General features: G+C 38.2%; 1 protein-coding gene across 2 annotated transcripts; it reads left to right on the forward strand.

Annotated features, from left to right (window-relative positions):
- The first annotated feature begins 2,921 nt into the window (after positions 1-2,921).
- Positions 2,922-15,490, forward strand: LOC121646720 (E3 SUMO-protein ligase ZBED1-like). 2 transcript variants are annotated; one of them, XM_041995888.1, is made up of 5 exons: positions 2,922-2,936; positions 12,254-13,441; positions 13,743-13,895; positions 14,316-14,568; positions 14,647-15,490. In XM_041995888.1, the coding sequence occupies exons 2-5, from the start codon at positions 12,477-12,479 to the stop codon at positions 15,037-15,039; spliced, it is 1,764 nt and encodes a 587-aa protein (XP_041851822.1). In that variant the 5' UTR covers positions 2,922-2,936; positions 12,254-12,476; the 3' UTR covers positions 15,040-15,490. The 2 variants fall into 2 exon arrangements, with proteins under 2 accessions (XP_041851822.1, XP_041851823.1); XM_041995889.1 differs by lacking the exon at positions 2,922-2,936 and having other exon boundaries at positions 12,925-13,010; positions 13,120-13,441.
- The last annotated feature ends 1,337 nt before the right edge of the window (positions 15,491-16,827 follow it).

Here is a 16,827-nt window from a genome sequence, read left to right on the forward strand (position 1 = left end):
GGACGTTTGCGTGAAGCGGCAGGTTGGCTAGTTTTGTTGTTAGAACGCTGTGATGTCCCGTGATCCAGTCATGTCGGCCTGATCGTAGATCCAGTGAGAACGGTAATAAAAGTGCACTAACTTAATGTTCAACTTTTTAATGATTATTTTTAGTGACCAGGTATTCAGATAAATGACTTTGTACTCAGTCGTTGTTCTGATCATATGAGAGGATAGAGACATTCTCCTTCACAGGTCTGTCGTCTGCATGATGGGATGATTTTGCTTTTACTTGAGTAATTTTTGGATGAATACTTTTAACTTTCACTTGAGTAATTTTTTTTGAAGTAACGCTGCTCTTTGGCTACTTTACTCATTTCTGTTGATACAATATCCCAACATTCCTTTTTCTGGAATACCTGCAGGCATTCTGAAGACATTCTACTGAACCTTGTCACAGCAGAACAAACAAAAAGTGACATTTGTGCTCAAAATAAATCAATAAATACATAAATATAATAACTATTTCTGTTTGGTAACATGGTAAAAATGTTTTTGAGACTAGGTTGGAGCATTAGCTGTAACAAGGCTCTACAAAAATTGTGTCCAACATTTCAACTAGTAAGGTAGATAAATATTTTTTTTTAAACATAAATAATATTGAAATATCATAATATGAACAAATAAATGAAGCTGCTTTATGATGGATTTCTATTGTATAATGTTAAGCTTGTGGAGAATTACTTTATTAAACTGAACAAAAGGATTTCTCTGTGTAGCTTGATAAATCTGGTGTTTGACTTTCCGCTGGTGTTTTTCTCTAAGGAGCCAGTATGATGTATTTAGTGTTAGTCTCAGAGCAAAAGCAGGACACCATTAACAGGTAAAAAAAAAAAAGTCCAATATTCAGCCTGCGGCATGATGATGGGAGCACAGGAAACTCTGGGAGGAAAAGGCTTGATGTTGAGGTAATTAAGCAGGACTGCTTTGGGGGCTTAGCTCAGAGGCAAGGCTGCTTAAAAAGATCACCTGGAGGATGGGCAAGAAGGTGACTTCTAAAGACAGCCTGGAAACCTTTTTCATGTTAATATAGCAAACCAAAAAGCCAAACCACATTGCAGAAAACACAGAATTTCCAAACATTATATCCCACCACAACACAAAGTGGGGTAGAATAGCTGTGCAGTGTAATACTGCAGGATTAGGATGACCAGAGTCCAGACCAGAGTCCAGACTAAACATGGAGAAGCAGCATTTAGCTGTTATGCTGCAAACAAGTGGAACAAACTGCCAGTGGAGATTAAACTTTCACCAAATGTAGACATTTTTAAATCCAGGTTAAAAACATTTCTTTTCTCATGCGCTTATGCATGAAATCTGCATGTTAACTTTTTAACTTATCTTGCTTTTAATCATTTTAATGTAATTTATTATTTTATTGTGATTATGTGTTGATGCCTTTTGCTATTTCTAAATATCTGTAATGCCTTTGTTTTATGTAAAGCACTTTGAATTGTCCTGTAAATGAAATGTGCTGTACAAATAAACTGCCTTGCCTTCCCTTGATACTTGTTACAAGCTTGGTTTGATTTGATATAACAGAGTTCCTTTTCCAGGATTTTGTTCAGTATCCTGACGGTGCTGATGTGAATCCTTAAAATAACCTTCAGTTGTTTTTTTGTTTTTTTGTTTGTTTGTTTGTTTTTGGTTTTTTTTTGTTTAACTTGGCTTCATTTGGCATTGTTACTGTAGCTTTTTTAGCAGCCAAAATAAAGTGTCGATGACAATGAGGTATAACAAAAGAAAGAATAAAAAACAAAAACAATCGTTTAAGGTTGTTTTGCTCAACACAGCAGCCTTACATATTCTAACTGTTGCATCCAATTGGTTTTGGGGAAATGGAAATTGTCACCTGATGCTTGAGCTCTTCGGGTATTCTACTTCTTCCAAACAAAGCTCAGCAGTTGGTACATTCACTGTAATCAGGGTGTGCTGTGTTCAATACTCACTGATATTTCCAGCATTAACAAACAGAGCTCTTTGTTGAAGCCTCCTGTCAGAAAATAAATATAAATGTCTGAAAAGGAAGGAGCAATACCAGTTTTCATTTGGTTGGATCATTTATTTATTTATTCGCCATAAGGCATTCTGTCCCTTGTTTTCTGGGCTTTAATCACACTCAAGCATAGAAAAAGAAAACGAAAGAATTTTGGAATAAACCTTATTCGGAGGATGAGGGAGATTTGTCATTATCTTTCAGTCTGACCCGGCTATATTATGAACTGTTAATACCATGTAGGATAATAGAAATTAATTTTAAATGAATGAATTAGTGCAATTGTTGTGGCAGCAGTGGAATAGAAAGCTCTGGAACAAATTATGTTAATGAAGTTAGTTTACATTAAACAGTGGAGGTCTTTTTCTGATTATTTTTATCCTTATCTTCACAATGGCTGTGACAATTCAATGACCTTTAAATGGGCTAAACACAATGCTTCATAATTAACTTATTCACTTGGAGTTAAAGTGTTAATTAACTTGGCAAATGAACTGCATTATGAGAATTCCCTCCTATAGGTATTTTTTCTTGGACACAAATGTAATAACTTTCTATTTCTGTCTCTGTACATAGAAAAGATTTCAGAACCCAACTTAGAAGGGCAATAAGCTAAATCGTTTCACCGCAAGGTTTGCTGTTGTGCGCTGCCTGTAGACCAAAACAAAGTGTGTAATGAGCCACACCTCCCTCTACCTTTCCCCCCACTCGCCTTGTTCACAAACAAAAGTGCAAACAGACTAAGCGAAACATTATTATCATTTTGAGAAACATGTTGAAGTAATTTATAACATTTATGTTGTTGTTTACTGTCCAGGAGCTAGCTTCAATGAAGTTGTAGCTTCTTTAGCTCTCGCACTTTCCTCTTTGAAAATACCAACCCAATGTTAATCCGGGTTATGTTATGTCCCTTTCCCTATCTGACAACTTCTTCTCCCACAACTGCTGTTTTTTTCGAGGTAATGTCAGCTCATGGCTGTCTTCTGGTCAATGTTTTGTTTCACTCTCCGCCATTTTGCTTAGAAAATAAGCGCTGCCATTGCTCGCTGGCTGAAGCCTTTTATAGGGAGGGAGGACCGAGGGCTCTGAGAGAAGGGAGGAGGCGGTGGTTCACATGAATGTACATGAATGTACAGTTGAACTGCCTGGTAAACATGGGGCTGGAGATCAACACAGAGAGACAGTGTGTGATGTCATGCTATACTACTGATGAAATTACACCTCTAGTTCTTCACATAGCCAGTTTTTAATTCCTCTGATCTATAAATGAAGAATTTCCACTTATTGCTCCTTTAACCCAAAAGAATTGTACCAAGTTCTATATCATATTGATAACTTATATATTGCATTTTTGGTCCCGATAAACTTACCCAGGACTGTGCCCATACCCACCAATCCAACATCATTAATTGACACACAGCTGTAACAGGACTTCTCACAGACAGTGAGAAGTCCCCCCACAGAGATGAGGTCCAGCACCAAGCTGAGCTCAGATAACATATTGTTTCTGAACACCACCGAAACTAAGGAGATCATTGTGAACTTTAGGGGGACCAGGACGGCCACACCACTCCCACTGTTGCAGACAACATCAAATTCCTAAGACTTCGTATCACTAAAAACTTCACATCTCTGAACACTACCCACCTGATGAGGAAAGTCCAGCAAAGGCTTTACTTCCTCAGGAAGCTCAAGAGGGCTGGTCTCACCTCTAAGCGCCTCATGAATTGTTACAAGAGCAATGTGGAGAGCATCCTCTGTCGAGGTGTCACTGTGTAGTAAGCCAGCTGCACAGCACAAAACAAGAAGGACTTCTACCGAGTCGTCAAAACAGTCTGAAGAATCACAGGAGCAGTGCTCTCAGACCTGAATGATGTGTATGCTGGATGTCTACAAAGACGAGCTAAGCTCGTCAGCACGGGCAAAACTCACCCCGGACACTAACTGTTTGTTCCCCTCCCATCAGGGTAGCACTACTGGATAAAAATGTGTATATGTATGTATGTATGTCTATATGCTGAAATTGATATATTTACAGTATATATAGCTATATCTTGTACTTATCTCTTGATATACTGCTATTTGACTGTCACCAATGAAATTTTGTTGTAAATTCACAATCACAATAAAGTTTCTCTTATTCTCTACTAATCTTAAAAGTCAAGAAAGAATTTGTAGGCCAAAGTTAATCTTCAGATTATTTTCTCTTTTTTTATGGAGCAATAATTGATATTTGGGGTTGTTCTTGCTTCAGCTTTACACCTTATTCAGATTTCTGTTTTATCTAAAGAGTATTGTAGAACTATATTGCCATACTTTCAAGCATTTGCCAATTACTCTAGATTTTTAATTCACTTTACTGGAAATTAATTGAATCATCTAAAATTATATAAATTAAGGTGATATTCATTATATCCGAGCTAGATTCTGTTTTTAGTTGCTATAAAAAGATTACAAAAAATGAAGAAAAGAAATAGTGAAAGAGTTTTGTAAGTCTTAATAGGTATGGACTATTGGATCAATTCTGGTGTTTTGTGGTACTTCCAGAGTTGCTCCTCAAAGTCTCTCCCTCTCTGGTAAATTGTTGAATTTAAATTAAATCAGAAAGGGTCAGCAGGGGCTTTAAGGCTCATCGAAGAAGAAATGGACAAATGTTTTCCCAGTGCCTTGCCTATCTGCTGCACTCCTGGAGTGCTACTGCTACTAGAGATTGGTTTTCTCCACAATTGTTATTTGTCTTTAACGTGCAATGTATTTCCACTTTTGGAGAAAATCAGTGACATGTATGGTTGAGGGAAAAAAGAGATAAAGACATTAAGGAGTAGACTGTTAGATCTCCCATCTTATTTTGTCTGATTAAGATCTTGAATGCGTGAAAGGGCATTTCTGCAACAAATCCTTAACTTAGCCGCAGAGAATTTGCATTTAAATAGATTCACAGCTCTGTGAAGATTAAGTGTCTGAGGCAGGTGAGTTTACTAGTATAGGACTGTAATAACACCTAATTCATTTATGAATTAATATAACTTAGTGAAGAAGAGTCAGTGAAAGAAAGAACAGTTGCTTTGCATGTTAAGATCTGTACTTTAGATGTTAACCAGTTTACAGTTTGTCAGCATTGTTATTGGACTGCAGTAGGTAATTGCTTTCATGAACATTACAATGTCCATAGGTTTCTTGTTTTTAATATTCTGGATGCAATGACATCTTTCTATTTCAGCATATAAACTGGAACAATTGTCTGGACCCAAAAGATAAAAATCCTGACCTTCAACAAATATTAGGATTACTTCTACACACTGTTGTGTACATGTCATCCGTTTTTTAATCCATCCTCTTTTCAAAGTCTCACACATAATCTGAACAAGAGGGACATTTATTTGACATTTGTCAGACTTGTAATACACGATGACATGGACACTCAAAATGTAAAAATAATCAGACATGCTATTATAGTTCTTACAAACTGCAAATGTCAAGAACCATCAGATAGCCCTGTATTGAATAACAGTCACTCATTTTCCAAGATAGCAGTCATGCATTTTATTAAAAATGAATTGAGTGTAGCAAAAAAAAAATAATTTAGGGCTTCACCTTCTCTGCATTTCAAGCTTCACTTTGTATGTAATGAGAGCCCACGGCAGGGAAAATTCATTTTTCTCTCTTATTTAGAAGATGTCAGAGCCTTATCAGTTGAGAGGAGAAAATGGTATGGCTGTCCAAGCAGAACTTAACATCAGCATGTATGTCAACGCTTAGCGATGATAACATTTAGAGAAGGAGCTATGGGAGACCTATATGTTCAATCATTAGCTAAAAATAAGATTGGTTTTACCTGCCAGAGTCGATGGCTAAGAAAATAGAAGTATGTTAATTATATAAATATAGAAATTCTTTAGAAACAGTGTAAAATAAAGAGGGTAATATGTTGAGCAGTGGCACATTGTTTAGAGAAATATTTTCTTTGGTGTGGGATATAGTAGCATTATACATATTATCTCATTCTTGCATATCATTTTTTAGCACTTAAAAACACATGAAAGTTTTAGGTTTAGGCCAAATGTTTAGGCCTGGCTAGTAAGTTTATCTGTTGTTGTATGAATTTAAATTTTTACTTCCATTTTCAATTCACCTTAGCTATATATTGCACCAGTGAGTCAGTCAATTTATAGTGATGTTTAAAGTTTTTACCGACATGTTTCATTTCTACATAGTATAGTATTCATGTGTCACATGGCACCATGGAGGCAGAGTACAGAAACTGTACACTGCATCTGTCCAACTGCTATGGAAATGACAGCATGTTACCATTAGCTACTGCTAGCTTGTTACTGTGATTTTCTTGCTCACTACAATGCCTGGTGAAAATAATTTACCTCATTAAGCAATAAGACTCACTATTTGAGAGATTGGAAACTATTTAAACAAACTATGCTATTACAGATTTTAGGGGTAGGACTTTCTAAATCAGTGTTGTGGAGAGCCGCGTTAATCACATGTTATCAACCAAAAACAACAAAATCCTTGATATTGTTGAAACTCGGTACTAAGACTAATGTCTTTGTAAAGGTATTTATTTATGTTTTAATTAACAAGCTGCCTCTCTGTTCTTGTCTTTCTCCAGGTAAGAATTCCTATCCGAACCATCAGTTTTGTGTCTGTTGCCTGGAATTACAGGATCTGCAGTAAGATATTGCTCTGTTTTCTCAACTATTACCACCTTTCCTCTCATATTGTCTTCAGACATATTGTCTCTCTTTCTCATTTTCTCTGTGCCTCATAAAAAGAGCAAGGTTGGCATTATTCCAGTTTAGTTAAGGGGTATATATTTGGGAACTGAAAGGGAGTCAGAATGTTTCAAGGAAAATTATGTCCCAAAGGAGGGAAATTGGTAGTTTCCTACTACTTTGCCAAATTTTTGTCATGTGAATGAAGAAGACATGAGTATGGTTTATTTTATTTTTCAAAATAGATTAATTAATTTAGCATTTTATACTAGGAAATAGCTTTTAATGGCTCGATGGGAATTTTCATATGATTTACCAATGAAACACAATCATACCATTTTTACTATTTTTCATAGTAAACTATTCCATGAATGTCCCATAGTGCACTTTGTGTCAAGTAAGATACATATTAAGTTGTAGGTGTTTTCAATCTATGGGATCCTACAAACATGATCCCATGGCTGTAACATTTTTAGAGGAACTGAATTTAATTTGTAAAATTGCTATTGATGATGCCAAAATGGTGATGTGGCAACATGAGAATGTATTTTATTTTCCATGATATTTTTTGTAACCCTATCAAAGTAATGTTATTACCTAAGCCCAGTAAGTGACAAAATTGTGTTCAAAGTGTTGTCCTGTTTTTGACTGAATGTAACCAAGAGTAACAAAAACAGTTTAATATCTGGGGCTGAAAAGTGATCCTGCGTTTGAAAGTGTCCGATGCTTGAAATCTCTGGACACAAGGATTCTGCATGCACACCCATCGCACTGTGGCATGTTGTACTTTGGAAAATGATGTTTTCTCCAATGTGTAAATATTCATATGATTCCTATATGCTGTTGGCATTCCGGTGTGCCACGGGTGGGATGCTATGCCGAAAGCTAAAGCCAGGAACAGCTTCACATTTACCTTGGGTAGGCTTTTTCTTTGGGTGTTCCTGCAAGATTGCAGGAATGCCAGGAGGTTAAGGAGTGGCTGTTTAAAAACACTGTACAAATTACTGACATCTAAAGATTAAGATGGGTATAGAAATGATTTTTAAATGCCAAGAGTACTTGTGAATGTATACTGGCCATCAGTGATCTAAATTCTTTCAGACATAAACATATTTTCATTTGCGAGTGGCCTCAGGTGCAGCAATGGCTCCACTACAGGTAACTACTTTAGGATTTTGTACATGCATGCTGTCTTCTTCTATGAGCCTTTTAAGGCATAACTTATTGCGGTTGCTGTGGAACAGATAAAGCAACAGCATTGGACAAGCCATGTCCAGTTTAACCTCTTCTACTCTACATACTGGTGACAAAGAGGGACGACTGTCACAAGAAAATGAAGGACAGTTTATCAGCAGTCCTGCTTTTAACTAGTCAAATAACTTCTTGACCTCAACAACAAACACACATGCTCAGACATTATTTCAAAGCTAGAATTTGAAAGAATACCCTTGCCACCAAACACTCAGAGATGAAGATAACACTCTATCTGATGTTTGAGCAACAGAAATTCCACTTGTCCTCCACTGTTGTCTTGTTGTTACAAGGACAGCAAACAAAACTGAATGAATGTTATGTGAAATTGGAAGTAGAATAAGGAGAGAACAACACAAAGTCATAGCAGAGGTTTTGTGTAGCACAGACTTTAACTTGGACTATAACATTATATTAATAGTGAACATTTACATGCCTTCATAAGGCATGATGCTAAGCCTCTACATTATAAACTGACCTTACAGTCAAAAATACATTTTGCACAAAGGGTGTATGGTGGTCGTCTTTATGCTGGACAAAAAAAGAAACATAAATACTGCTGTTAGCAACTGAAATTAACCTGCCTTTTAAAACTACTGCAGCAGCAACAGGGATGATATCTGAAGTGCACTTCAGCTAGTTGTCTATAACTGTTCTGCAATTATAGGCCTGATATACAACAGCAACAACAAAAAACCTACAAGAATACTTTTCAAGCATGATGTTTGATGAGATGAACTAGAGATTTAAACAGTATGATATTTTCATTGAAATCGAATGGAGGATTTTGCTCTTTTCTTCTCTCGTTTTCAGACAAAACAGAAACTTATGAAACTCTGGCTGTTTATTAGTATCAGGTTTTGTTTATCCATGATGCTAGCTTAATAATATTTGCTCTGCAAAATGAAAACAACCTTGAATGAATGATTGATGAGTTACCTTGAAGCATTTTAATATTTGATAGCTGTAAGGAAAAAGGCTTTTTTACAGCCTTTTCTCTCCTTTTGATCAGTAGGCAAACAGCATATCGCAGTATAATTTAACATATTTAATGTGCACTGACTGTACAACAATACCATCTCACTGACCTTACCACTAACACTTTCCACATTATTCTGTTGGGATAAATACACTCTCTGCCTATCGGTTTCTTTAGTTTGTCAGCTCAAGTAATGACCTTCCTTGTGAGCCTCTGTATGCTTTCATCATTTGGAAGGGTTATTTCCCTCTATATTGACCTGTGACCTTATTATAAACCACTACTGAGCTTAAAGCATCTTCAAGAAACATGAACTTACTCAGATGCCCTTTTCTTCCTCTTTCTTAAGAACAGTCCATCCCTTTTTTCATTTCAATACAATTCAACAGTACTGAGAGAGAGACAATCAATGACCCTTTATTCAACTAAATAGGACTTTCACCTTTTTGTTTCTTGGCCTCTTGGAGTGAGAGGAGAGGTTTTTGTGGATGAAAAAAGACTAAGAATTCCATTTATGGTGTGTGTGAGCAAATTACAATGCAAAGTGGCTCACAAAGCAATATATGAGGGCATTCGGGAATAACAAAACAAATATGAGAGCCTTTAAAAGGTGCATCTCACACCAGGGCCAAAGCTCATCTTTTTCCATGCACAACAAATGGGTTGGCCAACAGACGTTTTGGCCATGATTCAACTCTCGATATTTAAAGTTTCATGAATTTGGGTTTAATGTTTTCTGCATAGTTAAACCGCAAACAAAAATGGTGTAAATCCAGCTTGGCTTTGCCTTCATGTTAGCAATAAACAGTATTAAAATAACTGTTGGAAAAATACTGGTGGATTGTATGGTCAGCTTTTTTTTTTTTTTTTTTTTTTGCTTTTCACGTAAACTACTCATGGGATAACTAAACCTCCTCAAATAATGAAGATGGACATTAAGAGGGACTGGACTAAATTCTGCTTTGTGTGCTACTTTGTACACTTGTGTTGATTTAGAAAGCAAAAAGGGATTTAAAATGTTGTTTTTCTGTGACCCCAGCATACAATCTTCCACCTGTTATGCAGACAGTTATGTATGCCAAACATTTCATCAATCTGACTTTTCTCATCACTATATTTGACAGTGGGTTCAGCCTTCCTGTTCAGCTCCATAACATTTTCCTGGCTGAAATCTTGTCAACATTATAAAATCCAAGGAGGATGAGTCTGTCACTTAAAGTGGAAATGATTTACTTTAAGAAGAAGCTGAATGCATTCCCCACTTCCTCTCTGCTGTGCTTCAGTTCTGCATACAAAACATCTTTCTGTAGAGGTGGCTATCATGCAGGCACAATCAGAACCTTTGCAAGAGTGTTTCAAAACTTTTTTTTTTTTTCATTTTCAGAAGATTTTATAAATGGTACTCAAAGTCATGGGATTTGAGTCTGGATTTCATCTCAGATTTTCCTTTTGATGCACTGTGAAGAAAAAGAAATGTTTTAAGCAAGTAGGACAACAATTATATATATATATATATATATATATATTACTTTATTCAAATCACCAAGTACCACTGTAACTTTCATTAAAAAATTTAAATATTCTGGACTGGCTCCTAATCTAAAGCTATCATAATTCAAATCAAAGCTTGGTTATACAGAATATTTCGCAGGTTTAAAAGAAAAAACAGACTAAAAGATTAAAATTCAAGAGAAATGATGATATAATGAACAATATCAGTATCTATGAGTTTTAGGGCAATGAATGACAGCACTTTAAAAAAAAAAAAGTCATTATGAATTGAACCAGTAAAAGCAGCTTTGGAACTCATGTGGTGAGGCTGTTTCCTGCAGCACTGATGAAGCTGCTTTTCTCTGCTGTATTTTCCTACCTCTCTACTGTCAGAGAGGTTGTAAATAATGCCTGGTGTTGTGCACTTGAATTATACGGTGGTACTCTACACTAAATTAAACTTTAATTAGACTCATACTGAGAACATAAACAACAACACTGACACTTGCTCTCTCCAACTTTCTCTCACACATTGCTGTGTCCATGTGTGGACAGGGGTCTGCTGCTGTGGTGATAAAGGTCGCTCAGGCTGTGTTGTGAGTATGGCCATATTGTCAGGAGAGGCTTCAGAAGTGCACGGCGAGGTTAACAGAGGCACAGCAGGAAGCCAGAAGAGAAAAACAGAACTGCATCACCTTCTGACAGACAACGCACTATACTTGGGCTAAGTTTTATATTATCAAAAATCCTTCAAATTGTTTTGGGTTTTATTGTTAAAAAATAAAATAATAAAAAAATCGAAATAAAAAAACAAAACTTCAGTAAGACACATTGGTCATAGTGTGATAGAAAAAAAACAAGTTAGTTTGACGAGTTTTTCAAGGTTATTTTTGTTATTTTGTACAATCTTTGTTTGTGACCTCCATCTTTGAGGTTTGGTAATGCTAGGCATGAGCTAGTTTGTGATTACAAGAAAGACTGAGAATTTAGAAAAGATAAATATTTGAAAAAGTACACCACTGGACAAAAGTTTCCGAACACTTTCCCATTTAATCTAATGAAAACATTTCCCAAAACGTTTGACCAGTGGTGTACTTAGACAAATTCATGTTTACAAAACTATTTCGACTTCATGTAATTTGAGTTTTTGGAACAGATGGGAAGGGGAACAATCCATTACATACTAAACTGCAGTGGCAGCAGCAGGTAAGTATAACAAAGATTGGAGACTGAAGAAAGTAAACACCATGAACTTTTTTTTACTGTTTATTTTTGAGAAGAAGCAAAAATGGAAGACCAGCAAAGAAAACTGACTTTTATGACATGCTAGCAAAATTTTGCTGCTGGAGAAAATAACATTTTGAAGAGCCGCTAACGTCATATCAGAGCACCACCGATCCTTACTTTTTTGCCAAAGTCTTTTGAAATGAACGTTTGCAGGCAAAATCACTTACATCAGTAATAGTCTACTATAGGTTTGTTACTGAGATAGATAACACGATTAATTAACTTGCTAGCATCAATCTAGTTACCCTCCTTTCACAAAGCAGAAGTAGGAAAAAGTTATAATTTGTATGAAAGATTCAGTTTCATGTTAGTACTATTAAATGTAAATTACATCACATCCACATTTGTTCAGTGTTCATATTTCTGAATTTTGGTCACATTTTGGTGTTTGAGGGTGTATGAGGTCCTTACTGGCTGTTTGTGTGGAGGGAAAATATTATTTAACTTTTTCATTTGGGTGAAAATAATGCATAATAATTTGAGGTATAAATTTTAGGGCTGTCATTTTAACGCGTTAATTAGATCAATTAATTAGAGCGTAAAATAACGCGTTATAAATTTTAACGCACGATTAATTATGCAATTCGAACATTTTAGAGTTGGCCACTTTGACCCCCGAACATGCGACTGGTTACGTCACTTCATGCGCCGTTAGTAGAGGCTAGTCCATACAACAAACAGAGCGGGCTGAGGTGAGCACAGAGAAATGGAGAAGAGTGCAGGTGATGCGAGCCAATCTTTGCTGGGGCCATTGAACGGCAAGTTTATTTACAAGAAGAACGCAGATGGGACAGTCAACAAAAACACGGTTATTTGTAGCTTATGTAGAAAAGAATTTGCTTTTCATCGAAGCTGCTCTAGCCTGACTTATCATTTAAACGCTAAACATGTTTGGGCAGGTTCCAGCGCTAACGTTGCGACTGCTAGTACTTCTAGCGCTCTTCGCCAACCCAAACTTACAGACTATGGTAAACGACTAAGCAAAGGCACCACAGATAAACTGACAAACTCGATCGCTAAGTGGATAGCAGGTGATTGCAGGCCAATTTCAATCGTGGAAGATGAGGGGCTAAATGAGGCGTTTCAGATAGCGTCGTCGGATGCAACATTCAGGTTACCTTCGAGAGGTACGGTAATGAAAAAAATCCATCAGTTGTATAGTGATGAAAGGAAAGCAAAAGAAGAACTGTTGGCAGGTTCAAGCAACCATGTGTCCTTAACAGGAGATCACTGGACGTCGGTGAGCAACCATAATTATTTGGGGGTCACAGCACATCTAATCGATAGTGAGTGGAAGCTTAAATCTTTTGCATTAACTGTGTGCAAAACAACGACCCGCCATTATGCAGATGCGTGTGCCGAGCAGTTTGAAGCTGTGATAAAGGACTGGAAAATAGAAAGCAAAGTGTCAACCATCGGGACTGATAGCGCAAGAACCATGGTCGCGGCAGCACGCCGGATGCCTTACGAGCATATTCCATGTGCAGCTCATATGCTCCAAAGAACCATTACAATTTGCCTTGAGGACAGCAGCTTTGACACCGCCCTGGCAAAGTGCCGCAAAATAGTCGGACACTTCAAGCACAGCCCTGCCAGCACAGAAGAACTGCACCAGCAGCAGGCAGCCCTCGGACAAGCCAGAGAGCCATTGATTCAAGACGTATCCACAAGGTGAGACTGTCCACTACTATCTATAGTTTTTTGCTCCTAAAGTGTGTGTGTGTGTCAATAAATCGATCACTTTAATTTTTGTAAAACCCAATATTGCAACAAACATTGTCTCAAAGGGGCTGAAAAAATAAAAATAACAGTAACATCTATAAAAAATATAAATAACGTAAACAATAAAAATACCAATAACAACAGTAACAATGTGTGTGTGTGTGTGTGCTTTAACTATTGTACAATGTGTTTCTCAAAAGCTAAAGCCCCTTGTGGGACTAATGCAGTTTTTGTTTCATTTTATTATAAGATGGAATTCAACCCTCTTAATGGTCTCACGGTACCTACGGAACCAGGAGGCTGTGAACACCACTTTGGCTCAACAGAAGCACAACCTGGCCACACTGACCAACCTAGAGTGTGTCAAACTACAGAAGCTGGAGGATGTTCTTGAACCCTGCAGGTATGTCCCTTTTTGTCGCTCTCTCTCACATATACACATCCTTTCGCACACCTCACCTCTCATTCTCTCTTCCACCTGTTATACACTCAGCTCTGCCTCTGTGTCATACAACTCTCTCTCTTTCTCACTCTTGCACACAATTCTTCTCTCTCCTTTAATTTTCTCTTCTGCTCCTTCCTACATCTTTCTCTATCTTCACTCACAAACCTCATATCTCCCATCCTTCTCATACTCTCTACTCATTTACACACAAATACACAAACAGACCTCACCTCTCTCTGCACTTTTCATACACTCATATCCCCCTCCCTCCCATACACCTTTTACTCACACTTTAGCTCACACATACACATGCACACACACCCACAATACCACTAATGGATATGAGTTCATTATTGCCCTGTATTTGTTCTACTGCAGGTATGTGACGGAGCTCCTGGGAGGGGAGTCTTATGTGTCATGCTCTGTGGTGCTCCCCGCACTCTGCCATCTTAAACGTGTTATGGAGCCCACTGATGAGGATCAAGGCTACATGATGAAGTTCAAGACCACCTTTTTGAAGGACTTAGACACACGCAAGGCCAACATCAACAACAGATGGCTGAAGATGGCAACTGCCCTTGACCCGCGATTCAAGGACTTGAAGAGCATACCCAAGGATGAGAGAGACGAGGTATGTGGGTGACTGAGACGTTCAGTGTTTTGGAAGTTTAAAAAGTGTCAAGCAAAAGCTAACTTTCCATCTTTTAAGGTGTGGACCTGGCTTGGAGAGATGCTAGCAGAAGCAGGACCTGCTCCTGCTCAACCCACAGAGGACGAGCCAGCAGCCAAGAAGAGCCTGCTCCTGCTATGTTCTTCAGACTCTGACTCGGACAAGGAGGAGCCGAGGCTGCTAGCCCGTTACAAAGCTGAGCCTTGCATTGGAATGCGTGAGTGTCCACTGGAGTGGTGGGCAGCTCACACTAGTGCCTATGGACAGCTGTCTTCTATTGCTCGCAAATACCTGGCTACTCCTGCGACCTCTGTGCCATGCGAGAGACTCTTTTCTCTTGCAGGTAACATCATACAAAAGAAGAGAGCAGCCTTACACTCAGACAATGTAAACAAGCTTGTTTGTCTGAGCAACTGGCTCAAGGAGACTTAGATTCTGTAACTTAAGCAAAGAGGGAAGGTTGATTTGAGGACCTGTAATTGTGGCCCTACTTTCTGTAGTGGGTTTCTGGGTTTGTTATGCCCCACATGATTTTTTTTTTATTTTTTTTTATCTAGAAACAGTGTCATGTCCTCCTAACAAGTAATGCCTCTTGACTTCACGTTCTTGATGTTAAACATTTCAAGGTATGTTATCCTTGTTTTGCTGTTGTTTATTTTATTGAGCACCTGGTTAAGTGCCTAGTGTTATTTATTGTTTTATTAACTTTATTTGCACTGCATTTTTGAATAATGCACCCGTTTTATAGGTTTGCTAGACATTTTTTTTAATTTTATTTATTTATAAAAAACACTGAAAGTGTAATTTGCTTTATGAAGCTTGGTATATATTTTGGGCAAGATGCCCTTTTCAGATGTCAGCAATAAAAGAAATGTGTATTTCATATGCTCTTTTCTTATTTGATTAGTCATTCACTATACTGCAAGTGTTCTAGAATTCAAACTCTTTATTTGGGGGCCGTCAGCAGATATGAGATTAAAATGCGATTAATTAGATTAATTAATTAGAAATCCTGTAATTAATTAGATTAATTTTTTTAATCGTCTGACAGCACTAATAAATTTATAAGCATCTGAATAGATGCATCGCATGTATTTGGATACATAGGTCATTATCAGAATCAGATCAGATCAGAAATACTTTATTAATCCCTTGCAGGGAAATTCATGTTTTCAGTACAACCCATCCAAGACTAGACAAAACAACATATAACACAACAAGAACAGGCAGACTGACGGAGCAGCCGTTTCTACAGCGCTCCTTGTCTTAGATATAGGTGAAAGGTAACATTAGGGGAGTAAGATGTAGCTGGAGAGGATAAAAAAGGCATCTCCACACTGGGCCTAAGGGCCCATTATTGAGATACAAAAACACTCCTCAGTACATAAAGAACAAAACTCAGACAATCACAACATCAGAAACACGTGGGGGGGGGGGGTCTCCCATCACAGCAAGTCCGGACGCAGCTGACACGAGCGCAGTCCAGTCGACCCGCCGCCAGGGAGTGGAAGGAGCGGGGTAAGGAGCAGCCCAGGCAGTGAATCACGGGGGGATGTATCTGTAGTTGTGTACTTGAGTGTGGTGCATGTATGTGTGTGCGTAGAAGTGGGCATATGAACTTTGTCCCAGTTCTCCCTCACAGTCTCTGCCACCTGATGATAGTGGGGCATCCTTGAGGGCTGATCCAGGTTGAAGTCCATCGCCCGTGAAGAGGGTGAGGGGAGGGTGGGGGACTGAGCGTCCATCAACAAAACATTCCAGGGAGCTTTCAACCAGCCATTCAAGGCCAGCACAGGGAGCCAAATTTGATAACAGCATTTGTTTTGGTTCAGGCCAGAGCTGTTTCGTCTGCCTTGAGTCTCTACAGTGGCCCCACTGGCGACTCCAATCATCCGAATTTTGTGTCAATTTCCATCCAGCCGAGCTGACAACTTCTCCAAGTTGGTGACCACCTCACGTACAAGCCCAGAAATCGCAATCAGTTTGCCATCCAGAACTGGAATAGCCTCCAGTTTACGATTCAGCTCCTGTACCGCCACAGCCTGATTGTTCGTAGCTCGGCACACACCCGCACAGAAATCCGGCAGCTTGCCAGTGACTGCCGACAGTGTCCGAATTTTGCGATATGCCAGGAAACCGCCCGCTCCAAACAGCAGAAACCCAGTTATCATGAATCCGAATGTATAGATGTCCTCAGCGTCCTCGACAGAAAGAATCGAC

This window comes from Melanotaenia boesemani, chromosome 9 (assembly GCF_017639745.1).
Source record: "Melanotaenia boesemani isolate fMelBoe1 chromosome 9, fMelBoe1.pri, whole genome shotgun sequence".
NCBI lineage: Eukaryota > Metazoa > Chordata > Actinopteri > Atheriniformes > Melanotaeniidae > Melanotaenia > Melanotaenia boesemani.

Excerpts from the sequence above, each read along its gene's own strand:
- LOC121646720 (XM_041995888.1), top strand. The coding sequence starts at position 12,477 with ATGGAGAAGAGTGCAGGTGATGCGAGCCAATCTTTGCTGGGGCCATTG. Across the intron at positions 13,442-13,742 it reads ATTCAAGACGTATCCACAAG|ATGGAATTCAACCCTCTTAA; the intron begins GTGAGACTGTCC and ends TTTTATTATAAG. Across the intron at positions 13,896-14,315 it reads GATGTTCTTGAACCCTGCAG|GTATGTGACGGAGCTCCTGG; the intron begins GTATGTCCCTTT and ends GTTCTACTGCAG.